Source organism: Lissotriton vulgaris, chromosome 7 (assembly GCF_964263255.1).
Source record: "Lissotriton vulgaris chromosome 7, aLisVul1.2, whole genome shotgun sequence".
Classification (NCBI taxonomy): Eukaryota; Metazoa; Chordata; class Amphibia; order Caudata; family Salamandridae; genus Lissotriton; species Lissotriton vulgaris.
This window is the reverse complement of record NC_141695.1, coordinates 843,610,920-843,638,144: the sequence shown is the minus strand read 5'-3', so window position 1 is coordinate 843,638,144 and position 27,225 is coordinate 843,610,920. Positions and strand designations below refer to the sequence as shown.

Below are 27,225 nucleotides of genomic sequence, written 5' to 3'. Positions count from 1 at the left end.
TGCACGAGAATTAGCATAAAGAGTAGAATTACTCAATGCATGTGTTAGCGAATCACTGCAAAGGCACACGTGGGTCATGTTTTCTCACCATTGAACTAAATCAAGAAGATAATCTCCAATGACTGGAGAATATTAAATAGTACAGACAACGGATTAGAATAACCCTTGTTATATTTAAGCACAACTGTAAAATTAGGCACCTGTTGGTACGTTCAAAACAGAAGAAAGATCCCTCGTACAGCACGAATATACTTTAGGAATTTTCACCAGTGGTCAATCACCGCCTGTGCAGGAGATGTTCATCATGTCCTCTTACCAGCACCAACAAGAAGTAAATATCGTCACTGGGAAACCGTGACTGCTAAGGACATTCACCAATTGTAATAGGGAGAATGTAATTTACATAATTATATGCCCCTGCAACTTAAACTACTTAAGGATGGCGACCCAAAAAATCTGTAGTCACATAAATGAGAATAGAAGAACAAAAATGCTGGAGCATTTCCTGCAGAAACAACATACAGGAAATTATCTCAAATGGATGATTTTGTTGAAGGCTACTCAACAAAGATTGTTAAATAAACAACAGAGATGGGTATACCACCTTAAGACACACATTACAGGTCTTAATGATGACATCCCATGGCTACAGGTGGGATGCACGTGTTATTTCCACCTACCACACTTATCATAATATGGATGGCGGTGCCTGCCTTTTTCCATCTGACCGGCAATCGTAATGATTGCCGACTGGCGGAAAAGCAGCGGACTGTCTTTCCGTCCGCCACGGTACCCCTAGCAATACTAATATGGCGGGGATAAAACAGGAACAGATGGGCGGATCGTCACAGCCGGGCCGGCGGTGGCCACCGCCGGGCCTGCGATGGTGATCCGCCCACCATACTAATAGGCCCCTAAATTACTTAATAACTGAGTAATATTTTTACAATTTTCTTTTACACTTCTTTGACACTTTTTACAGCACTTTACCCACTCAGCGCGCTAGCTATGGTTACTCTTTAGCTGATGCACTTTGGCCTATTGATGCAAGAGGAAGTACGCTTGTACATTGCAATTCTGACTTTTACCATCTCCAGGGTTACCTACTAATAAGTAGTGCCTTGAAAAACTCCTGGAGGTTTTGAGTCCAACCTTTAAGATCCTCATACCATCACTGTTCTAACTAAAAGTACTCCCTATACCATAGAGAGCCCATTTGTCATTCCTGACGAATGAGGGAGCCCTATGATGAAGCATGACACCTACATTTGTTTTTTAACTATCCACATCTTGAACATGGATTAGGTGACCCATATACTACTGATAATTTCCTTGGGCAAAACTCTTTAGTCAGTCAGTATTACTTTTGATCGAATAGAAGGTGATTAGGAGGGTGCAATCCACGAAGACTCATTTCATCTCATTATTCTACACCCCCTTAACAGTGGTGTTTGTTCGTGCTCATTTTTCACCATTTAACCTGGCAGAGTCTGACTGGAATCTAGCTTTTCTGTCGTTGTCACCGCTCCGTTTTCATATGTCTGCTCCAGGCCTTTTCATTCTGGTATAATGTTTGCATTAATCACGCTATCCTCTGCACTTCTTACTCGCATTATAAAACAAGCATTTACAATGCAATGGTTTTGCCTTTGTTAAAGTTAGAGCTATTGGCATTGCTCTTGATCGATGGGTTGACATTCGCAGATTCCTCCAAGGTTGCCTGGCAGATTATTCTTTCAACCTGCCTGAGCAGGCAGAGAGCGTAGGATGAATAGGTAGGATAATGTGCCAATGATTACTTTGCCATGCCATAGTATATGCTCAATAGCTGTGGTGAAGGCAACTGGAGGGTAGATCTAAAGCATTTTAATCGTGTGAATTTAGGTGGTTTGTGCAGCTTCACCCTGATGGGGTGGACCTCGCCACTTGTGGTTGTACTGACAATTAGAACATTGGAATGTTGGGAGCTCCATTGAAAACAATGGAGTGCTCCGGGCTTATAATGGCTGGTATAAGCCTGGAGCTCCAACATGTCACAGCTCTGGGATACACCACGTATGATACGTTGAGAGTGAGGTGCACACCCAGTTTGGGGAATGACATTACAGAAACAATCAAGTCATTCATAATGGCCGATGGGCCGAGGGTAGAAGACATTGTTCAAAGATAAGAGGGTGGGGGTTAAAGAGCAGTGGGCAGGAACGCACAAAGTATGAACAGAGCATGTGCCTACCAGAGGCTATAGAAAGGACACGGATGTTTTGTGCCATCAGTAATGTGCAGCCTGAAACAGAACTTATATATTTTCAGTATACTATAGTTAAACATTGTGGGGTTCAGTTTGCACTCCTAAGTAGTGAGCACAATTTGCTGGAATTCAGGGGGTATTTATATTCTTCTGAAAACGGTCTGAGCAGTCTTGAAGAGAAAAGTTAGTTTCTGCTATTAGTAGCAACTGAGAAGACGGTTGATTTAGGTTGTGAGATCCTCAAGCAGGTTGGATGAGATGGTAAAGTAGGTGGAGAGATTTCAAGTTCATGTGCAAAAGTGTGAACTTTAAGAGGGCTGGAACTGTTCCTAAGTGGAAAGACAAGCCAGCTCTGATATGGGATGGGTCCATGTCTTCTGGAAAGTAGTCAGGGTCCAAGGCAGTGTAGATAGACAAGACGTATGTAATCAAGGAGCGTAGCTTGGCCAGTTAAGTGTGTGGAACGCGATCTCCAGATTTTACAACAATCACGCTGACAAATCAGGTTAACAAATTGAGAAGCAGTGCTTAGGGGGCGTTTAAGGAGCAGTGGAAAAAGTGTGACGAGTGGGAATTGTTAGACGTATTTAAACATATTTTGTAAATCTACAAACATTTTCAGACCTGCAACGGGGGTAAATCCGACAGACACCTCACCATACACGATTGAACAGATTTAGAGCATAGAATACATTTATTGGAGTGTGGGGGAGTGGGGATGTGACCCCCCTCGTCCTCGAAGCCACGCGCCTGATATATTCCAAAATGTTTTGTGAAGCCTATTCACTTGCATGTCTCACATTGCTAAACTTCTGGTCTCACCCTTACTCGAGAGACAATAGGTGGATAGTCAGCGTCCAGGTTAGCCTTTATGATTCAAGTGCCACACAAGAGCCTTGTTGTACACACTCATTTTGGCGCCGTGTCGCCCAGCTCTGATGGATAGGAGCATGCGCTATCTTCACTTTCTATTGAAATGGCTCGTGCCACTGTGCAATGGTGTCCGATTTTTCAGTGAATCGGAGTCGGCCAGAAGCGCCGTAGCAGAACAGCTCGCAACCAGAACACGCCCAACAGCGCGGGGTGTCCATAGCAGCGCGTCCTAGTTATCAATAGTGCAGCAGGTGGTTTAATAGCTCTTCATAGAGCAGTTTCATTAGGAAGAACGTTGGTTGTAGAAATTACGTTTTATTTGTTTACTTAATGCATCTTCTGTGATCCTATGTTGACGAGAGCTGCAATTTCTGTGCCATTCCTTGGATGAAAAATTGTAGTCCTATTTTTCCAAAATGTCCCGGTTTTTCGTTCTAAAGATCTGGTCACACTAAACAGATCAAGTATTTAATGGGCAAGGCAAGGACCTGGTCAGGATGGGCTTCGTCACTTGGAGAACCCCTGAAAGGAAGGCCAAACTGAAACCCACTGGGCACCTAGAAACTAACTCGTTCGCTTTACATTTCATATACTTATGATACAGATAATGATTTCTCACAGATGAGTACAGTGAGTGAATATATGTCAAAGGGCTGACTACTCCGCCCCCCACCCCCGAAATCTGAGGCAAAGAACGTACCGTCATTTTCGCTTTACCGAACTCTCAATTGTCCCCAGTTAATGTTAAGTTACTTTGGGTGTCTTCATTTTTTCAGTTGTATATGGCGCGCATGTCGCTAAGGAATATTAGCTTCACATGAGCTAAAGATTCTATCACAAACAGTCCGTGTTCATCGAAGACAGGGGAGAAGTTACTTAATTAGCCCAGAATTAAAGGAAAGCGAGCAGGCGTTGGTACTCGAGCTCCCCTGTACCAAAGTCGGCAGCTGGGGTACTAATTAAGCCACACCATATCTTCTCGTGTATTTAAAGTGTGTGTCATAACAGACTAACCACATTTAAAGAAGGATAAAAAAACCTGGATAATAATACTAACGCGTAGAACCCTAACAAAATATGCGTCCCTCCCACTTCGGCTGCTACGCCGGGTGCCAGCGACATCTAGCGGCCAGAAGATTAGGCTATTGGAGGGAGGCAAATATAAGCACTTAACTTTCTGTGCTTTGAATTTAAACGCCGTCATTTCACTCAAGGGAGAAATTAGCTTTCCTAGTGTTGGCCGGGGATGGGTTCTGAAAGCGCAGAGCTATAGTCACTTTTGGCCTCCTGCAGGCTGCACTCTTCTCGGACAGATGCATTTTGTTGTGGGGGTAAGAAGACCTAAAGAACCCCGGGGGGTCTCGTTTATAGGTATGTAGATGTCCATCCCCTCCGGGTCCCATAACCCCATTTATTGCAGCAGGGGGTGCGTGGGGATCAGGGAATGTGGCCCCTTGTTACTGGGAGGGGGAGGTCAGAGATTAGGAACAGGGATTTCCACTTACAAGTCGTTAGCACGTGTTGTAAGTACTTAACTGCCCCAACACTAAACTATGATGCAGTCCTAGGTAACCGGAATCACTTAATACCCTCCTCCAGAGGAAAACAAATGAAACCATAGAAGTAATAAAAAAGTTACGACTCACAAACACCTTTACTACTTTCACCCAAGTAGTGTATACACATGAGGAAGACTATAGAGACTCTGCTCTTGTGTTCAAGGGCAACATCGTTATATATTATAAGCTAGCAGGTGCAGCCCATCTAGTGCGAGGCCTGTAAAAGCCACCGATGGGAAATTAGAAGACAAGAAACCGCGCTCATGCATCGGAGAAGAGCGCTGAAGATCACCATTGAAGGGAGGGAGGGGGGGGGGGTCCTTATACAACACATCGTGTGTTTATGGCGAGCTGGACACCAAGCTACAGTTATTGCTAAAAAGTAATGCCAAGTTCTCCCCCCCAACAAAAAAAACAAGCATTGTAATATAGAAAAGGAACCCGTTAGTAACGGAGATAGACAAAACACGGAAAATACAGCAAGAAGTAAGAAAGAAAAAACACGCACACTATTGAAAAGTGGAGTAGGGTGAATACACGCTCTACCGCATACCGTGTCAAGCGCGCGAACAGAGGTAGAAAGGAGCACTAACTATACCATAGGCCCCTCAATCTACAGATCCGCCAGTTAAATAAACACGGGTCAATATAATGCAGTACCAACATGCCAATTAGAAATACATCAAACAACAAGCGGGAGGGGGAGCAAGGGAGGTGCCGGCAATGCCGGACCAGAATCGGGGGCGTTCCCGGCATCGCGTGACGTCGGCAAAAGCCAAAGAATGTCGGGAACGCCCCCGTGTCTGGTCCGGCATTGACGGACAGGCCCCTCGTCCAATGGCTAGGCTCCATTTATGGAGCCAGCCAATGAATGACGAGGGCCGACCCAAACCCACACACACAACTCAAGAGGTTTTTTGGCACATGCGCAAAGCGCATGGCCAGTCAAAACCTAAAAACATGTCTCTCTGTTATCCATCATCTTTTTGTAGGCTGACCAATGTACCCCTTGTCCCCGAGTCATTTTCCACTGAACACCCTAAAATATGCAGCTGGACGGTCCTGGGCTTCATCTCATCTGGACACTAATAGATTGATAACTTACACTTACCTGGAAATTGATGGGTCTCGGATTTAGGCTAATCCAAAAAATTATGGCTCCTTGACTTAAACTTGCTCAGAAACTGATGAAACCTTAAATTCATTCCGAAAATGAGGAGTCTTGGACTTGCACCATGATAAACCGATCAAGTTTGCATTTACACCCACTCACAAAATGGAATTTTCTTCAGTTAAATATTGATGGAACATGGACTTTCACTCCTCTGCTTAACTAATAGATTATAGATGTTAATCTACAGAAAAAACTAATGGTCTCTGGAGGTACAGCCACCCACAATCTAATGGATCCTGGATTTACATTCATCCCTAAATTTATGGGTGCTGTGCCCACTCTCACTCAAAAACTGATGGGTCCTCCACACACCCATATGCTGATAAGAACTAAGGGCCATATGTAGGTGGCCCAACACTGGTCGGTAACGGTGAAATTCGTTAAATTTTACCGTTACCCCCCGGTATTTAGGGAACTGAGATGTAGGGAGGATTTGGTATTAAGGAATTGGTAAATACTGATTCCTTAATACCGATTCCTTATGGCCTTGCATTTAAGGAGTCGGTAATACCAATTCCTTAAATGCAATGTAGGTAGCACTTAAAACAGCGCACTTCAGGCATAAGGATTCGCTATTTACCACCAACTCCAAGTTGGTGGTAAATAGCGATTTCCTTTCAAAAAGCACTTTTTTGCTTTTTGAAGTGTGCCATGTGGCACACATCCATGCCCTTAGAGCATGCATGTGTGACACATGTGCACACATGCACATTTCAGGGGTGCAACAGGGTGTCCTTTGGACACCCTGGCACCCTTGAAATACCTCCCGGTATTACCGATTCGGTAATACTGAATCGGTAATACGGAATGTCTTCACATTAATTCCTATGGGCCTCCAAGCCTATAGGAATGAATGGATAGGTATTCATTATTACCGAATCTCAATTACCGATTCGGTAATAACAAATATTAAGAATTAAGTATTTTTTACCGAATTCTTACCTACATCTGAAATACTGATTCCTAAATACCGAATTGTTAAAATTTGGTATTTAGGAATCGGTATATCCCAGTTACCTACATCTAGCCCTAGATTTTTTAAACTCATTCCTAAACTGTTAACTATGGACCCACTTCTACTCTGAAACCTGATAGGTTCAGGACTTGGACTCCCTAGACCTATACTTACTCAGAAACTAATTAGTGTTGGCCTTGCAACACCAGAAACCGATCCACTCTGGATTTTCCAAACTGTTGGTCCCTCGACTAACACTCACCTAAAATCTATGGGCCCGGAATTTACCTTCACTCTTAAAAACGATTCATCATGGACCTCCACTTTGTTTTATCATGGTGGATCTGGATGTCAGTCCACCCATAAAACTTATGTGCGCCGGAGGTATACTCATCGCGAAACTGACGGATCATGGACTTGCACTTGGATGTATGACGTTACAACGCATGCTTTTACCACGCATGCCGTTACAACGCAGTTTTTACAACGCATAACATTACAACGCATAGTGCTTTGGGGTGCTGGACAGTGAATAGTTTAATTTACTATTCCAACTCCAGTCCCCGTGGATAGTAGGGAAGGTGTTGGATAGTAAATTGAATCTATTCTCTATCCTTGAGAGCCCCCCAGCGCAATGCGTTAGAATGGTTTGCGTTGTAATGGTTACGTCGTAATGGTAGTCCTTTGTAAAAGTTTCATTGTAAAGGCTGTTTACCCTTGCACTTACCTAGAAACTATTGCGTCGTTCTCTTATGCTCTGCTGTATATTGATAAGTCTGTAAATTACACTCACCCTTAAATAATTTAGACTCACTCATGCTGTGGGGTTCCTGTATTTACACTTAGCCAGAAACAGATAAATCTTTGACCCCCAGTCACTCAGAAACTGATGGATGGGGGCCTTACACTCACACAGATACTGGTGAATCCTGGGCTTACATTCGCCTGGACACCGATGTGTCCAGGACTTAACATGTGCACTTATGCTTGCACAGAAACGAAAGGGTCTAGAGCTTTCTCTTACCATGAAACAGATTTGTCATAGATGCCTACTTGTACCTCGATCCCTCTCTGATATTGAAAATTAACCTCCTCCCAGACCCCATATTCCCTCCTGGAACCTGTTACACTGCTGCTTCTTACATTCACTGTTTCTACTGCTTTGTAGGCCCTGTGAATTCTTTCTCTCCCTCACAAACCCTGTCTGGTTCTTCACAGATCCCTTATGCCTGCTCACTCACTGATCCTGTACCTGCTCCAATGCACATCTTGTCTATCTATCGCCTCTTACAACCAGTGCTGTAGAGTGGAATAAAAAAGTGCAAGTACTTCGTAAGTTTGTGATTAGAGATATGGGTTAAAGTGTAGTGCCAGGAGTTATGGGATAGGCCTGTGAATTTTGAAAGAAAGGTTTACTAGACAGAACCCTCAATTATATTGGCAGATTTTCTAGGTGTGTGTTCTCTGAACGACCCCTCAGGTGGAGCTGCAGTGACCCATATGCAAGCAAGAAAAATATGGCCGGAATCTGTCGTTGGCTTGTAAAAGGCAACTATAATTGGAGTGCAGTGGGCCCCTCCCACCTCAAGGCCTTGGTGTCAATGCATCTTTTGCACTATTGTTAGCTATGTACCCGTGGGGAGATGGATTAAGGGGCAGGGTTGCAACTGTAAAATGGAGGGCCTCAGTGACTTGTATTGCCATTCAGCCTACTATGCTGCCACATGCTCCCCTTGGCCTCCTATACTGCCAAACATCAGACATTAGCATTACGTCCACGCCTCATATTTCTTTTCTTTGGGAATGGAGGAAGCACTCGCCATTAACATGGCCTGACCTTTGCATTGAGAAATTATTACAGATGTCTATTCTTTTATCTGCTGATCGTTCTCCCTGTGTAGGGCAGAGGTTCCTCAGTCCTGCCAAGCTGTCCCAAGCCAGAATTCGGTCGCAAAACATTAATACATGCCACTGCAAATCGATATTTGGAGGGGAAGCCCTCAACATGCCCCTTCCCAATACCAATTCACAAAGTCAAATAGCGCTTCGGTAACATGTTACTGCAGTTTGGCTTTTGTACATTTTGCGACCTCTAAAAAGCTTTGCTCATATGACCCATAGCTCTTTCACAGTGTTAATGTGGCATGTTGTTTTACTGGAGGCGCTGGTGGCAGTTGAAATCAGGATCTTCTTAGAAATCATTTAGAAGGCAAGCATTTGCTGTAATACCTGTCAGCATCCACATCACTCAACAGTGCTCGGCACCCTGCCAGATAGGCAGCTTGTTGGCCTGCTTTACTCGGTCCTTCGATAGTGTTGTAATGATATCAAGATTCAAGACTCCATGTTCCATACAAACCGTTTGACAGCCAAGCAGAGAGAAAGAATTTCAAAGGCAATGGCAGCGCTTACTCTCCTGCTTGTACTTTGTTGCAAAATGTCAAAAGCACTGCACTCTTTTGAAAGCTGGAAAAGTATAATTCATGTAGTCATTTTCAGAAACTCCTGTCTTTGAGGTACATTAGGGAGGCGTGGGACCCCCTGTATGCATTCATTGGTGGGTATATTGTAGCCCATATAACACATGATGAGGTATGTGGATTGTATTGTGGTCCACGAATTAATGAAAATAACAGCAGAGACTAGGTAATGGAATAGTAGAGCTGGTTTCAGCCCGTAATCAGATGAGAATTTGTAGATAGAGTGAATATATGTGGTTGCATGTGTTGGCCTTATCTTTACCACCAGTGGGTTGAGTTGTGGACAATGGCTGGATGTACTAAAAAAAGGTTGGGTTTCAGACATTATATTTCCTATGAATGGGATTTAAGTTTATTGTTGTGTTTATATTTTTTGCAGACTGTTTTTAGAATTAGGACTTTATTTGACTTTCCTGAAAAAGGTGTTGGCCGAAAATTAATGTCCACCGAAACGCGTCCATGCCCTTTGGATAAAACTACATAAAATCTGTGGGGACAACTGTAACGGACAAAAGTATTGGGATAACTATCTACAGTTGCCTAATTGATCCCTGTTCGATTTAGTGGTTCGCTCTGGAAATAGGAATTATTTTTTCCTTTTTTTGTATGTTCCCAATATTTGTGTTTAATAATTAGTCTTTTTGTGTACAAATGTGTTTTTAATAATAACAATTTCTTGCCCTTATGCTGATGTTTTTAACATTACTGTATAGTCTAGATTTGGGACTGTTGTGAATTTTATTATGTATTGTGATGCATATGGTATTGTGAATACATTTGTATATTTTTTATATTTGCCTCATTTGACTACATCCTCTATGTCCACTGTCATCCTATTGGTGCAAGGCTATTTTGTGTGTAAGTGGTAGGGTAAGTGTGAATTACCTCAAGGGGGGGTTTCTTGTATGACTTATGTAATTTTCAGAAATGCAAATATTAAGTTTAACTAGAAAAAAACCCTTGTTAATTTAATGATTGCAGACCGCAGAGACAGTGGAATCACCCTATAGCTCTATGCATGCAGAGCACAATTTAATTGGTTCTGAGCAGTTACTAAACACATCACTGACGTATGGTCTGTGTTTGCTTTATCTGAACCAACACTCTTGAAAGCAATGATTTGTAAATGGAAATTTTTGCACGGGATACAGTGTTCGGCATACATCTGGTAATCTGGAAATTATAACCCCTTCGCTGCGGGGGTTATTTTCCCGCTGTGCTGGGGGGAGGGGGCGCGCACGGCGCCCGCATGCTCATGACGAGCTCAGCTCGTCATGAGGCACGGCGCCCGCATGCTCATGACGAGCATGACCACACCCGTTCCTGTGGAACGCTCAGCACAGCAGGGCAAGCCGTGCAAGCGTTCCACGGCTCATGACGAGCTGAGCTCGTCATGAGCACCCGAGCGCCGTGGCTCATGACGAGCTCAGCTCATCATGAGCATGGAAGGAGTTAAGTACATCATCTATTCGTATTAGAGAGAACAAGGTATCCAATTGCAGTGCTGCTCACATATGAATTACCAAAGGGGACAAGGAAGGGATGAGCATGCAGAACTACTGCATTGCTTCCTATGGAGGAAAGGAGGCAGGAATTTGGATTTGGACTAAAGCCTTCTATCATTTTGTAGAAGTGATTTCTCTAAAGGAAGGTGTATTATTAAATAGGCAATGGAACTTCTTTCCTCACTCCATCTTAAATTCAATGTCTATTGCAGAGGGTCCATAAATTAAGTGGCTATGAACCCAGCATCTATTTGTTTACTACTCTACCTACCTGCCCTACCTTCTGTAAACCCACCCTCTGTGTTGTCCGTCTACCTAGGCATGCTTGTGTGCTGCCTGACCGTGTGTGTGCTTGCATTGGAACCTGCATATTTGTTGTTTTGTGTGCATGGGTGACTGCCTGCCTTTGTACATGCCTTTCTTACCGAAACTTGGATGAAAGATCACTCCTCTTCCATTCTTGGCATACTCTCCCCCCCCCCCCTGGCTACTCCATCCTCCGAAAAGATAGGCCTATTAAAACTGGTGGCGGGTTAGCTATAATCTATAAAAATGAACTCCAACTCTCCCCTGTGGGCACCCTCGATCCTTCTACTTTTGAATATCTTGGAGCTGAACTTAAAATACATGGCTCCCCTCCAATTAGATTACATAACATCTATCATCCGCCCGGTGACCCTCTTCCTTTTGTGGAAGAATTATCTGACCTTCTCACACAATCCTCACTTTCCAACTCCAAAAACCTCTTCCTCGGGGATTTTAACCTCCATTGGAACAAAAAAGAAGATCCTATGGTTAACCTCCTTACTGATCTACTCAACATCAATAACTTAAAACAACTGTGCCACTCCCCCACTCACTCTAAAGGGGCCACTCTCGACGCCATCATAACTAACAATGAGTTGGCCTCCCTTTCCTCAATAGTTCCCATTGACTGGTCTGACCACCATCTCATCCTTTTCAAGATCTCGAACACTGTTCCTCCTCCCCCACCCAAATCCATCAAACAGATGAAACTTACCAGAAATCTTCACCTTATTCCTCCGGGCGAACTGGAGGCCAAAGTCGAAGCTCAACTTCAACTCTCCCCTCCCTCTCAAAATGCCAATGACCTCACTGTACACTTTAATAAATCCATTATTGAGGATCTTGATCAAATTGCACCGACCAAACTAAAATGACTGAAAAGCTCCACCAATTCTTGGTTTAACCCAGATCTCAACAATGAGAGTCGCAATCTCAGATCTATTGAACGCATTTGGAGGCAAAATCACTCCCCCTTTAACCTCTCTCTCCTCAGATCCGCCAGATCCAACTATAAAACACACATCCTCAATGCTAAGACATCATTCTTCCGCTCACAACTTGATCGGGCCAAAAACAGACCTAAGGAACTCTTCACCATTATGAAAAACCAAACCTCCTCTGCTCCCCAAAAGGTAATTGCCTCCACTGACAGATGCAAGAAAATCGCCAACTACTTCCTAGAAAAAATCTCCAAAATAGATTAGTCCTTCACCCTAACTCCCCTCCTTAGCCCACCCCCCATTTGACACTTCCTCTAACTCTCCTACACCCGCTACGCCCCCTCTTGAACCCTTATCACTCCCTCTCATTGTCCCGATTCTCGAACCCGGCCACATCACTCTGGATCTAAAAAACAATGCTTCTTGGCATGACTTTCACCCTGTCACAGAACTGGATGTCCTTAACGTCATTTCTAAACTGAAACCATCTTCACACACTAATGACCCACTCCCTTCCAACCTCTTCCAAGACCTTAAACATATCATTACCCCCTACTGGACCTCCATCATCAACTCCTCCTTCACCTCTGGTTGTGTCCCTGCTTCCCTTCAATTAGGTCAAATCTCTCCCATCCTCAAAAATCCCGTGGGTGATCCTAATGACCTAAATAACCTTCGTCCAATCTCTAACCTGCCTATTCTCTCAAAAGCCCTTGAAAAATGCGCCCAGTAACAACTAGATAAGCACATTGATTCATTCAATCTCTTAGACTCGTTCCAATCTGGCTTCAGAAAGGGCTGTAATACAGAAACAGCAATGCTAAAAATAATGGATGATATCCAACACGCCCTCGACAATGGTGATTCCTCCCTACTCATTCTCCTTGATCTCTCCGCTGCCTTCGATACTGTAAATCACTCTACCCTACTTAACACACTTAAAGATCGTTTTGGCTTAAACGGCTCTGTCCTTAAATGGTTCACCTCCTTCTTCCAACACAGAACCCAGCAAATTAAAATCCTTAACTGCCTTTCTAAACCGCTGCCCATCTCAATAGGGGTCCCCCAAGGTTCCATCCTCTCCCCCTCCCTATTTAACCTCTTCATGGAACCCCTCACCCTCATCCTTAAACAAGCAGGAATCAACTGCCACCTATACACCGATGACACCCAACTTTACTATAAAATCCAATTCCGCTCTGATGTCCTTCACCTCAATGACACCTTGAATAAAATTCAATCCTGGTTCCACTGCAACCACCTCAAACTCAACCCAAAAAAGACCAAAATCATTCTTTTCTCTCCTAAGAACAACTCTCTCCCCATTCTATCCTGAATCGCTGACCTCACTGCACTCAACTGCTCCCTCACCATATCCACCTCTGTCAAATCACTTGGCTTTTACCTCGACCTGGAGCTTTCTCTTATTCCCCACATTAAAAACTCAGCCAAAAGCGCTCTCTACACACTCCAGCACTTAAAGAAAATAAAACCATTCATTCCTGCTGATGACTTCAAATTAGTCGTCCAATCTCTGGTTCTGTCGAAAATTGATTATGGGAATGCCATCCTCACTGGAACTCCTAAAATACACCTCGCCCCGATCAAATCGGTTCTTAACCTAGCCGCTAGGCTCATTAACGACCTTAAACGGTTTGACCATATCTCCCCCGCCCTTAAAGCCCTCAAGTGGCTGCCCATTGAAGGAAGAACCGCATGCAAGACAGCGTGCATCACACACAAAGCTCTGCATCAAAGCTCCCCACAGTACCTCACAGACAAACTCCACATAGCCGGCAGCTCTAGATCATTGAGGAGCTCCAACACCCTCACTCTTATACCTCCGCTATTTAACAAGAAAAACACACAATCTCGCTCCTTCTCCGGGAACGCTCTGTACATCTGGAACACCCTCCCCAAAGATCTTCGTTGCAACCCCTCTTACACCAGCTTCAAAAAAGACCTGAAAATTCTCCTGCTGAACAAATACAGGGGTCCGTAAATCCGCCCCTTGGCGCTCATTGCCTCCCCAGCCTCCTATTGCTCTCCCTCCCCTCTCTCTTCTTCCCTCTCCGGACAAATGCTCCCTCCTGTCCTCCCTATAGGACTTGCCCCTTCCACCTGATATGATGGAATACTCTCCCCCCCTTCAATATAGCCCACCACCCTACTCCTACCCCTCCCCACTCCATTCGTTCCTCCAAAGATATGCAAATAATCTCTGGACTAGCAGGCAACCCCTCTCTCAATTTTTGTACCTTTGCAACATGACGATGTGAATCACAATGCTGGTTTGACTTCCGTGTTTGGGTTTCTTTATTATCCTACCTCTTTGTTAACCTGCTACTTTCAATTAATCCTGTCTATGTATAGCTATATGATGTTTGCCTTAAGTATTCCCCCCCCCCATTCCCACACCCTGCTCCCTCCTTTGCTTATTTTGACTGTGCAATATATTTATTAAGCTGTATACCGGTTAGATTGTGTTTTGAATACTATCTCATTGTTAGATTCCACATTTTGCAGTGTCTACTCCTGTAAAGCGCTCTGATACCCCCGGGTCCAGCTAGCGCTATATAAAACATGTTAAATAAATAAATAAAAGTGTGCTGGTCTGTGTGAACATTGATGTTTAAAGGTACTTATGTTACTGTCCTTGTTCTTTCTGACGGTGACTTTAGAAGTGCATAATGTTTGAACTGCAAAAGCAATGGCCAAGGGACGTGAAAGCAAGAGGTGGTGCACATAGCTCAAGAGTCACCAGGGCCACTGCTTAATATTTTGCAAAGTTTAGGGTAACATTTTACGTTCTACTGGGCGCCCTAAATTGTACTCTGTATCTAGATAACTGTTCTTTCCTCCTCTCTGTTTCTTCTTCCTGGACATGTCTAGAGGCAGTGACAGGGGAGTGAGCATTGCCTAGCGATGCACCCTAGTATGAGTGCTCCTGGCCTGACAGTGTGACTGTATGCCGGCGATCCCTAGTCCTTCCTCTCACTAGAGATTCAGGGGGTAGACAGGAAGCACTGGTGTGAAACAGGCTCAACCCTTTTGCCAGGGGTTAGGTTTAAGCAACAAGGGAAGCTGAGGCCTCGGAGAGGAATAACGTGTACCATCTTGTTTGTGCTGTAACACGTTTGGTGCTGCCGGAATCTAAGTGGGTCCTGGAGACACTGGTCACCTGCTTTACCAGCGGACAGATGTGTGGCATGGCAACCATTGTCAATCTACTCTATGGAATAATCTCCCCAAAGAACTTCAACTAACATCTAATAAACCCATAAACCTCGGCTCTTCCGTGAGTGGCTGCCTCTATCATTTGACCTCTCCCTATTGCTAGCACCAGAAGACCTTCAGGTGACAGTGCACTTGATCAAATCTTAAACTAAACTAAATTCAACTCCGTGAAAAGTGTACAGGTACATTGCTAAATCTATTTGTTGATTTATTCTTTGTAAAATATACTTCTGCAGCATCTTGTGTTTTATATTTTTCAGTGAATGCCTTCATGAAGATGTGAGCACATCCCTGTCCATGAAAGCCTTGCAATTAGTACTGTTAACATGGAGGCTGTCAAGTGAACCGTAGACGTGTGTGTGCTCAAGTCTTCATATTGGAGCTGCACTGGAGTACAAGTGTCAGTATGTGCCCAGCATGGCAGGGACCCTGTGGATTTGAGGGTACCTGTTGGTTCACATGATTGAGTTGTGATCCAGAAGAGTGGTTTGCAGAAGGGTTTTCTTTACCTGAGGTAAGGGAATTACTGTTGCTTCCAACCATTTATATTATTTCACGCTATGCTGATGGTCGCAGATGAGTATGGCTGAGGGTCAAACAGCTTTCATCCATAGCTATCTCCTTCCTCCCACATCTTGAGTGTGCTGTGTGATGAGTGTGGCATTAGACATGAGTAATATGTGACTGGAAGACTATGGCCAGCTCATCCAGTGCTCTGCAGTTCTGGGGGAAAAGTAGCAGGCAGAGGTTGTTGGTGGCCTGTGGGCACGTGGCGAAAGGTCAGTCAGAGGCCATGCCCAGCAGGACTAGAGGAGACCTGACAAAAAATATACCCTTTGCCTAGTGCCCAATGATCACAGCTGAAGACTATGCACTGTACTCTGTGGAGCAGGAAAACCACATACCAGATTTGGCCAGGAGCCTGGAGAAATAGCTAAAGGATGCGCGCAAAGGAAACACTCTGCACCTGGAGTTTGCTCACCTTAACTAAGTTTTGTGTGCAGTGGTACTTCAAAAAAACCCTTCCAAATAGTTAATTCTAAAATATAAATAATTCAAAAAAGTTTCAACAAATCTATTGAAGTAAAGACAGTGTGAAACGGAGGAAGTGTTTATGGTTGGGGGTTAACAGTATAGAGGTTAAGGGTATGGGGAAGAGGAAGGGTTACATGTATATGGTAAGGCCCTGGAGGATAGGATTAAGTGCTTGGGATATAGTGTTACGGGTATATGGCAGGGATTGCCGTTAAGGGTTTGGGTAAATAATATATGGTTAAAGGTTTGTGTTTTTCACACTCTGCCTCCCATTACAAGTTACTAACCATGTGGATCTACCAGTTCAGCCCTAGACGACTGATTGTAAAGTCTTAATTTCTAATTTTTGCATGGTATTTGTTTGATTTACCTAGATAGCACAGAGGGTTCGACGATCCTGAAGAAGGCCTATTCACCTCAGATGAGGGTGCCAGATTAGCAGAAACATGTTGACCTCTCAATGTGGGTGGAACTATTCCCTACTAGACTTTTTTTCTACCATTGAGGATTCAAAAAAATTATTTCTCCAAAAAGAGGTCGTTTTAACCTATATCCCTGCCCCTTTGCACTTTAGCCCTTTATCCACCACACACATATGCTCATCATTGCACCTGTCCTGCTACTAACCTTGAAAATCCCTCATGTGCACCCTATATAAGAGTAGTAGTTCGCAACAGCATCCGCAATGCCAGGGACAGCAGGGACCCAATGATTAAACATGCCACCCAAGGGTGGGCGAGGGCTTTTTGTCTTTAAAACAACAATATTTAATGTATTCGTCCCCGCTTCAACATAGTGTCCACGCTGATTTCTTAGATTCCAGCGAGGATTTATTTCTGTGGTTATTCAATGGTAATGTGTTACATTTAGTAAGCTTAAGATCCAAATGCTATTAAGCCAGTGTTCTCAACAAGTTTGCAAGACTAGTTTCTGTATCATGAAAGAACGGATTTACAGAATTTGGTCCTTATGTTAACCCATTCTTTGCTAGACAGACCTGTTCCATAAAGCATTGCCAACAGGATGGAGGAGATCCAGGCTGTGTCGCTGTATCCAACACCGAACTCCCGAATGAGCTCTTTGAAGAAGACACTGACGGCTTTTGGGAAGGCATAGGAAAATCCAGTAATGACAAATCCTCCGAAGAGGACAGCCCACCCCCAACCTCCGTCAGGGGCTTTCACGGCTGGAGCACCATCATCCACCACTGCCCCTCCCATGGTATCACCAGGCTTGGCTCACTGAAAGAGAGACAAAGTAAGAGAAAAAGGCGGAGGGAAGGAAGAGAGAGCGGGGAAATATTACAAATCAGTTGATAATAGACGAATATGATCAAAAACAATCTGTTTGTGCATCCCCCCCTTCACCTTGGTGTTTGGTTATTTCAATGTATAGTATTAGTATGCAATATTATGAAATTATCAAGATTGATGGTAAGGGAAGCAACAACTAGAAGAGTTTAGGGGAATTAAATTAAAGGGAGGGGAATGGAAATTGAGGAGACAGGGTGATGGCGTAAAATTAGAGTAGAGGGAAGGCAATTAGGTACAAAGAGGAAAGAAGCACTGCTAAAGCCAAAGATTTAAGATTTGTATAGTCACACATTTTTGGGAATGCACTATTGATACCTTAGCTTGACTCAAGGACATTTGATAAGAAGAGCTGTTAGGCCTTCAACACGCCATGATAGTGACAGTCCCGCAATAATGAAATGCTGGGCCAACACAATCTTTCTGGTAAAACGTATTGGTTCGGCTTTATTAACATTTGGTCCCTCATTTTGGGCAGCCTTTTAATTCTGAGGGGCCCGGTAACAGCAGATATCTGCCCCATTGGAATTGTGAGAGCCATGGCAAAACTACTGCACATCTCTTTATGTTTTCCTGGAGATTTTGGTTGCTGAAAAGAGCTTAGATCTATGTGTGAAAGTTTAGGGAAAATTAAAAATTACCATGGGGCTCAGACCCGGAATTATAAATTCCATCAGTAACTCCTTATTTCTTAGTGGACCCTTAGGGTCGAATTTGTCATGGGTTCGTTTTCCCTGCTCCCAAAGGCACCAGTATCTCCGGTATCTTAACTAGAGTGAGAAAAATCCATTTAATTTACCGGACCACACAAAATGAGGACCTCAATCAGATAAAGTGTGGTCATTTTTGTAAGTAAATATTAGATTGGATCTTAAATAGCAGCCACCTGGGGCCATTAATTGAAGTGCATTTCAGAGCTGCTTTTCTCCCTACTAAGAGAGTGCCTCCTGCTCAAGTATTTGGACTACAGCAGTAAGGGACGACATCATCACTGTGATGCCCACTTCCCCCTCATCATGGTGACTTTGGCACACAAGGAAGATGGGGAGCTGTTGGCGGGAGAGAGTGAGACTAGAAAGTGGAGGAGAGAGAAGAGCAGGGGAGATGAGTAAAGGGGAGTGAGTGGTGGGAGAAAGAATGGGGTAAGAAAGGACATGAATGGAGAGAGGTGCAAGAAAGAGAGCACAGAGGTAGAAGGGTCTGGGAGCAGTGGAAAATGGAGAGAGGTTCAGAGTGAGAAAAGAGGGGGCGATGGGCAAAAAACCAAGTAGAATAGACAAGGCAATAATCAAAATGAAATGGTTTCTTTGTATATCAACCTTATAAAAATGATTTTATAAAAATATTGCAATTGTATGCCCATTGCATACAACAGTATACTCAATGTAGACATTTCCTATATTTTTTAAATAACATAAAAATGTAATTTCTCAGAGAAAGTTAAATCAAAGGACAGTCTTTACATGTCATTGACAGTTTGTAATCAAATTAGTACTAGATTCATAACAATTTGTGTAATAAAGGAACAAGGCACACAGTTCATACATAATGTTCTTTGTTGTCTTAGTATAGAGGGAGCCACAAAAACAAGAAACTGATATTTGAATTATTACAATACCATTTCACCCACATGATCATGCACCATCATAACAAATCTTTATTTTAAATAAGCAAGCTGTTTCTAAGTTCTCCTTCATACTTATCTTACAGCATTCAACAAAGGTAATTTCCCTCCTCCTCATAATTCAATGTTAAAAATAAGCAAGCATTGGCATAGCCAAGAGGTCTCGCCTTTAGGACCGTCTAAGTCTTTGGTTATCCAGCACAATATCCTTGATGCAACAACATCCACTGTTTCATGGCTAAACACTTATAAGGTCCCAAAGGTGAGACCTATTGGCTATGCCAATGCTTGTTTTACTTGCAGTTTATAACTTAAAGTTCTGATGTAGAACAGTGAGGTCTGGTGCCCCTAGGAACTCTCCAGGATGTGGTGGATACCAAGATTCAGCAGCCCTGTCTCCTGCATTCTACTCAAGATCAAATTAAGCATTGCAGTGACCACTGCTGCATTGAATTATAAAATGATAGAAACATCTTCTCCCGGTAGGTTCTACAAAAATGGCAGAATATCACCATTGTAACAACTGCTACCCTCTATCGTCCCGCAGATCTTGTTGACATGATGTGCAAGGGTATCATTTAAAGGTAGCCAGGTGTTGCAAACGCAATTCATGTTTCTCCTGTCTCTTGATTAACCCAATTAATGCCTAAAATCATGTTACCTTCGGAGTTGCTAAACTCTTGTGAGTGCGACACAGGTCATTTTGTAACCCAAAGGCCTCCTAACAAAACAAGAAAGTTAGTGATGCAGGGCATTCTGTGACCTAATAAACAATGGACCGTGCCTCATTTAGGGGTCATATACACCAGTTAAACCCTGAGCCTACTTGTGTGCCATTCATCCTGCACGCAGGTGTTCTGCCCATAGGCTTGCAAGAGCAGTTAAGTGCGTTCTCTTTTCAGACGCCTCCTGCCATTGCCCTTATATTTAGCCCTTTTATCCATCTCCCATTGGCTGCTACGCAATCTGGGCACAGGACAGAGTCTTAGAAATGCTTCCCAAGTAGCTTTCATGCTACAACAGGAAGTAGAGGTAAGCAGCCACCTCCAGCATCTGGGGATATAGAGGATGGAGCTACAAAGAAATGGCCTATAACAGAAAGGGCCTGGCATCACTGGAGGCAACCATAAACTGACAGCACGTCTGTCATGCAGAGGCGCATCCCTTGTATGTTGGGCAGACCCCCAAAACCTAAAGGCAGCATGGAACACATAGGTGGGCAGCATGCTCCTCCCTGTGCCAGGAGCTAGAGCTTCTGCCGCCCCCATTGCAAGAGAGGAGGTTGCACAAAAAAGAGAGAATTAGGGTTGTTTAGTTAAAGCTGGTTCAGCTGTTTGCACAACAGGCAGAACAGGGCTGGCCGGGCCCACCTGCTGTCTCCTTGAAACAGGCTGCTATGGAATGAGGACGTGGGAAAGGAGAGACTGGGAGGATGGGGGAAGATGGCGTGAGTCAATAGACAAAATGAGCACACGAAGCACCATCAGCGGGCTGCGCATGTGTTTCACAGGGGGAAGGTGGGGCGGGGAGAGGCCCATGCAGCGAGTAAACAGGAGCCGAGTGAGCCTGCTGGAGTAAATAAGGCTGCAACAGAGTGTTGGAAGGAGGAGCCGGTGGGACCTCCAGCAGCTGCAGTCCTCACACCATGGAGATACTGAATGTTGGCTCCTCTCCTATTGTATTTCCAAAAAAAAAACATTTTTAATAAACAAATAAATACCAAGCCCCAGAAAAGGAAGAGGAGGAGGGACAAGATAGGTGGTGAACACAGAACACAGGAGGGGGTGGGAGCAAACGCAGCACGGACAATGGGTAGCGCGTGCGCTCGGAGATAGGAGCAGATCCAAGATATGCTTAAAGGGAACAAGAGCGGCCACGGGAGAGCAAGAAACGGCGCAGGACCATTGAAGGCAAAACAAGTGGTCTGCACTTTTCAAGCACTTGTGCTTGCGCTGGCATCCACCTTGCGGGAGCGAGCAGCGGCGCATGGGCCATCTGTTTTCAATTAGCAGGTGCGCCGCTGCTCACTACCGCAAGGTGGATGCCAGCACAGCACTAGTGCTTGAAAAGTGAAGACCGATTTCTAAAGGTCATCTCCTAGTGCAGCGCATGCGTGTGGCCTTTGGGAGACCTAACATCGGAGCAAATAATGTTTGAGAATAAGATAATTATATCACATTCTTTATAACTTTACTTGCTTATACTTTTCAGCCAATAAGTCTATCCCTAGACAAATTAGAGGGGTACCCTTGGCTTGAAGACCTTGATGAATGGCTGCACTTTCAGCCTCTGAAATTCAATTTAAATGTTAGTAAACCAGAGAAAATCTTTCTAACCCATTTTTACCTGCCATTTATCACCATGGTACCAGATACTTATTCCTCAGTAACAACTTCAAATGTACTGATGATAAGCCTTCAAAATCAAAATACCATGTAAATCGTTTTTTCTTTTAAAGCAGATCTTAAGTATATGTTTGTCTTGGACTATCTAACAAGTAGCTCACTAGTCTTTGAATATCTAGTTATGTCTCTAGCTCACCACTTTGGTGCAACTTTAGTTCATCACATATCTGCATATAAGTAGATCTCAGTTTGGTGATCTTTGATTCTAGGGAGGAAAGAGGCTACCAAAGATAGATACTCAGGCAAATTACTCAAATACAGTTTAAAATTAAGAGCTGTGTAAACTCACCCTGGCCATAATCCTCTCTAAATGTCAACTTTATGACTCATGGACCCGTCACTTGTATTTTGATCTTCCACAATTTTTAGGCCTGTAACGTCATTATTACATTGAACACTGCCTTATCAAGTTGCCAAATAAAGAATGTAATCTATAATATCAGTTGAAAAGGAATTTTGAAATCTGCAGTGCCTAAAAGGATACTGCGTTCGTCACTTTTTATACCATCCCTTGTGAACCTGGATAGAATCATACATTGATCAATAATGTAATACTGCTTGTGATTCCTGCTTGTTCCTCTCTGAGTAGGTTAGTTGCTTCTACCCTGTAGGTTTTGCCTAAATAACTTTGCAAAGATTTTATCAGGAAGCTCGGTTTTCTATGTCCCCTGCTTATGTAAAGGAAAATGAATACTACACTTCCAGGAGGCTGGAAGAAATAATTGGATTAGAGAGGAGCATTAAACAGGCTGTCCAACACCTGCTAGTCTGTTTTGATGAACAATGTGACTGATTACTGTTGGAGAATTTGTTTAACCAGTCACTTTTTTATTGCACAAGGAAACAAGGGAGTGGCTGGAGTTCAGTTTCTTGAGGTTGTATCATAAGTTGTAGATAAAGTGCCAACTGGCTCGAATACTTCTCCAATTTGCTCTCTGATATTACTAAATCTACTACCCACTCTTTTTTTCATTTTCTATTGTAATTCTTGCCATTTATCCCCACTGTGAATGTTTAATTTCCTTATTTAGGCTACTAAAACCTTATAGCGTTTTGGGCAATAATTTAGATAAACCATATTTCTAGTGCAGTCGTCCTCCACTTAGATTCTTTGGTTTCTTCATATTAGATATGAACTGTGCACACTCTCAATTAACTCATGGGTAGAATGATGGCATTCTGATGTAGATCAGTGGGTACATTTTCTTTGCCAATTGGTTGTACACATCAGGTTCACAAAAACGGATACACAATCTTCTATACTCTTAAATGGGTGAATAACTTTAGTAAATGCATCCAAAGAATCAATTTGAAGAATAATGTGAAAATATTGCCTTAATTCCGATGTCCATTCTTACTCTAAATTAATATCAACCATCCTCGCGAACCCAGTTTTATGATTAGGAGGAGTCATGTGTAAATTATTCAAATCATTGTCAGAGTGCTTGCTAACCCGCAGTTCTTTGCAGATATGTGTATGTATGCCATTCTCTGTGATGTCATCTAAAACAGTACAGCACTTATTCCTTGAAAGTTTGCATTTGCTTAAATAGTATCTGCAGCATGACCATTCAATGTCACAACCTGGCCTTTTACACTGCATGCCGTACTGTCGAATCCTTAGCCCCGAAAGCTTATCACACGTATCTATCGTATTACACAGCGGGTGACTCCGCTGGTTACCAGTAGCTCCAGGGAGGCATGGGGGGGTGGAAGCTGCTCTGACCATAATGGAGGAACAATGGACGTATTGCTGTGCGCAGCTGGAGTATCTCTCACCTAACTACCGTCTCAGGCTTATACATTTTAATTATCTACACAGACTGTACCGCACATCGGCGCAATTGCATAGAATGGGATTACAGGAAGACGCCAGGTGCTGGAGATGTGGCTATCCTGATGCCAGGTTTATGCATATGGCCTGGAGTTGTGCGGGGGTGGCACGCTATTGGACAGATATATTCACACTCACACATACACCAGATAACGGAGGGGGGGGGGGGCAGTGACGGAGACATTACAACTTGCTTTACTGGGTTACGTACAGGATATTGAAAGGGAACACCGCAGACTTGTGGCGATGCTGTTGCTAATGGCAAAACGGCAGGTAGCGATTCATTGGAGGAAACAGAGACGGCCCAGGATTGCGGACTGGATTAGAGAAGTCACGTATTGTAGAGATCAGCTGGGATCTTCTGGGAGATGATGCCTGATCGATCTAGACCGCCAGACATACGGGCACCATTCACAGAGTGGCTGCGTTCGGGTGGCGTGGATTACCAGGCGGACTAGAGTATGTATGATTGACATGGCTTGTTTTTTTGTTTTTAATTGAATAACAGTGCATATGGTGGATGGACTGAAGGGCACCAGACTTAGATGGGTACGGAACTGGAAGATATGTTTAGAAATCACAGAGACACGGGCGATTGACAGCAAGACAACCAGAGTACGGCAGACTATAGTACCCTTCAGGAGATATCTAGTTCAGAGACTTGGGACGGTTGGGGAGCGGGGGTGGAGGGGGGGGGGGGGGGGAGTTAAGTGTTGGTTTTGGATTTTGTCACGATTATGTTCACTGCAATTACCTTTTGACTGAGTACGGTTATTGAAATAATTACGCTGCCTGCCCCCGAGATTGTAGGCAATATAGCTGTGTTAAAAATATCTTGGATGTTGGCCGCCGGCCCCTGGGTTGTAGGCAAATGGCAGTGTATATCGTATTATGTGCAATAAATGGTTTAAAACCAAAAAAGTCACTAATTGGCTCCGCTCTCACTACAGCACTCATCAGCGTGGGGGAGCCCTCGGGGCAGCCATAGGCTCCACAAACGATAAATAAATTCAAATCAGGGAAATCATCTCAGCCCAAAAGACATTCCGATTAAATATACAGGTGATTTGGAAGATTGTTTCAAGATCTTCATTTAATACGAAAGACACATGTTCCTTCGAAAGACAGCAAAGCTACATCATAGAAGCTAAGCTTCCCAAACCACAGACACCCCAAGGGAGGAGTTAGAACCAACGACAGTGCAAGAAGAGGTGCAAGAAGAGGTGAAAATGGTGAAAAAGACACACAAGAGTGAATCTGAGTAGCCAGTTCAGTGTGCGACTGAGCTGATCCGTTATCTTGGAATATGAATCAGCAGGAATACTGAAAAACTTTAAAGGGTAAATTAATGGTTTGGCTGGAAGAACGTGTGTCGGTCTTGTCCAGACGGCCACTATGTATGGGGAGAATGCAGTTGCCAAAATAGTAGTTCTCCCCAAGTTCATTTACCTCTTTATTACTTTATTACTATCCCCATTCCTCTCACAGCACATTTTATCAAACAGCTCTGGTCCGATCTTTCAACCTTGGCCTGGGTCGGTGAGCAGCTAAGAGTTGCACGAGAAACACTGATCCTTTCCTTTGACCAGGGTGGTCTACGTGCACCTAACATGGACCTATGCTTCCACTGCATACAAGCACCGCTGCCCATTTGTGGTTGCAACCCTCTTTGTTTCAGACACACAAGTCTGACAGTGTGGCTCCCTGCCTTCTGGTACCTGTCTGCCCAATGAGCTCAAGCAGAGATTGATCTTCATGGTGTGTGCGTGGGATAGGCTATGACTGCGCATCTGACTGGATTGCCTCTAGGCACCAAGCATACTGCTGGCCAGAAAGCCTATGCTCCCCGCAATGACTGACGATGGTGCGAGCAGTTGATTACATCAATTGCAGCTCCACCTCTACCCAAAGGGACCATTCCTCCTACCACACCGTATCTTGGATGACCCATCCCATACACCCCTAGACATACTTATGTATCATCAGTTCTACATTGCTTTCAGTATCTTGTCCTCATATCACCTCAAGTAAGCAACCACACTCTTGATCTCAAACTGCCCCTGGTGCTTGTATTGGGGGGTCTGTTCTCTATCAATGTCTGCACCAAGATACCAACTAGCACCATACATTAAGAGCTGACCCCATGCTTTAGATGCACTGATTACAAACCTGTCACTCATAAACTCATCACCTCACTACATTGCAGGAAAAGGCCCTGGAGTATGTCTCGGGAACTCAATCTGCCTGGCAGGTGGATTTAGAACCTGGTTTAACTGTTGAACAGTGGCACTGTTGGTGTGCACAGTACAGTGCTCTCTCACCAAATTAGAGACTCAGAACAAAACTCTTCAACTTCCTGCACTGGATATATTGTATCGTACACCTGCCCAACTTTACAGGATGGTGCTTTACGTACATATGTGGGGTCCGAGTTGCACTGCAAATTCAGCTACTTTTTAACACAAAGCCTGGAATTTAATCTCAGTGACTCTATTTTGGTCTGACGACTAGAATACCATTGCTCATTGGCCATTGCCCTCAGTGATCCCCTATGTGAAAGATGGTCTGTCCGAGGCTCCATGACTGACCGCAGTGCTGCTCATCCTGGCTAAGCGCAGAGTTGCATTTCGCTCCACAACTCAAGTGCTGGCTGCAAGACACGGCATACTGCCAGGAGAAGCTTGAGGCCTTATGATGCCTGAATGTTCACAACCCAAAGATATTTGGTGCCCCTTGACCACCTATCTTGCTCTTTGGATGGATGCTAGACCCTATGGGGAAGCACCTAGCCCTAGGGGACAAGCCGAACACACTTAATTGGCTATGTCGCTATTACAACACATTGTAATTACCCCGCTTACACATGGTTTTTATGATCTCCTGCTTTACTTTATCTATTGTCCACCAAAGAAAATGGGTTGTGCTTTAATGCTAACTATGCTGTCAACTATACCGTTTATTTTGTCATTTAACCTGTTGTGCTGTAACTGGCTTGATATGCGCACACTCTGTAAACTATATCCCCCCCCCGCCCCACTCCCCCTGTTGTACTTTCACTCTATTTTATGAAAAAGAAATACAAAAATGCTCAAGAGTTGCAAGGCCCCAGGTACCAATGGGATTGTGAGTAACTGGCTCCTCAGCTCACAGTGCTGTACAATTGTTGCGTGGAGGAGGGCAGGTTAGCCACCTAAATAGCCACCTAAATCATGCAGTGCCAGACTGGGAACACACAGCAGCCCTGGCAGATTTTGTCAGACCAGCCACCGTAAGGAGTGTAGGGTGCAAGTGAGCCCTGTGAGCGAGCCTGACCACTGCTAGCTGGGTTTGGGGCGGGGTGGGGGGGTTTCTCCCCCAAGAAAAGTTTGGAGAAAGAAAGACCAAAACAGTGCATTTTCCAACACATTTGTTATTACATATTTAATTGCATTACCTTTCAAAGCACTGTGATTGGTAAATGATGATCTTAAAGAGCGCCAGGATACCCAGTTATACATACCCATAGACAATCCTACAAAGAACACCAAAAATAGAAACGAGAGTAGTGAAACGGAGAACACAAGGTATAAGTCAGACCAGCCTCTGTACGGTGCATAGCAAGCAAGCACAGCAAGCGAGCCGGACCACTACTAGGGGGGTCTCGCCCCAATAAACTTTTTGAGAAAGAAAGGCCAAAACTGTGCTTTTTAAACCATATTTTTTATTACATATTTCATTGTATTAACTTTCAAAGCGCGAT

At 43.9% G+C, this 27,225-nt stretch overlaps 1 protein-coding gene across 1 annotated transcript in view; it reads right to left on the bottom strand.

Annotated features, from left to right (window-relative positions):
* SLC16A3 (solute carrier family 16 member 3) overlaps window positions 1–27,225 on the bottom strand; it is a 124,240-nt gene that overhangs the window by 35,350 nt on the left and 61,665 nt on the right. The window contains exon 2 of the mRNA XM_086931200.1: window positions 17,311–17,554. Coding sequence (XP_086787326.1) covers window positions 17,311–17,533 — 223 coding nt within the window. The 5' untranslated portion in view covers window positions 17,534–17,554. The remainder of the gene's footprint in view (window positions 1–17,310; window positions 17,555–27,225) is intronic.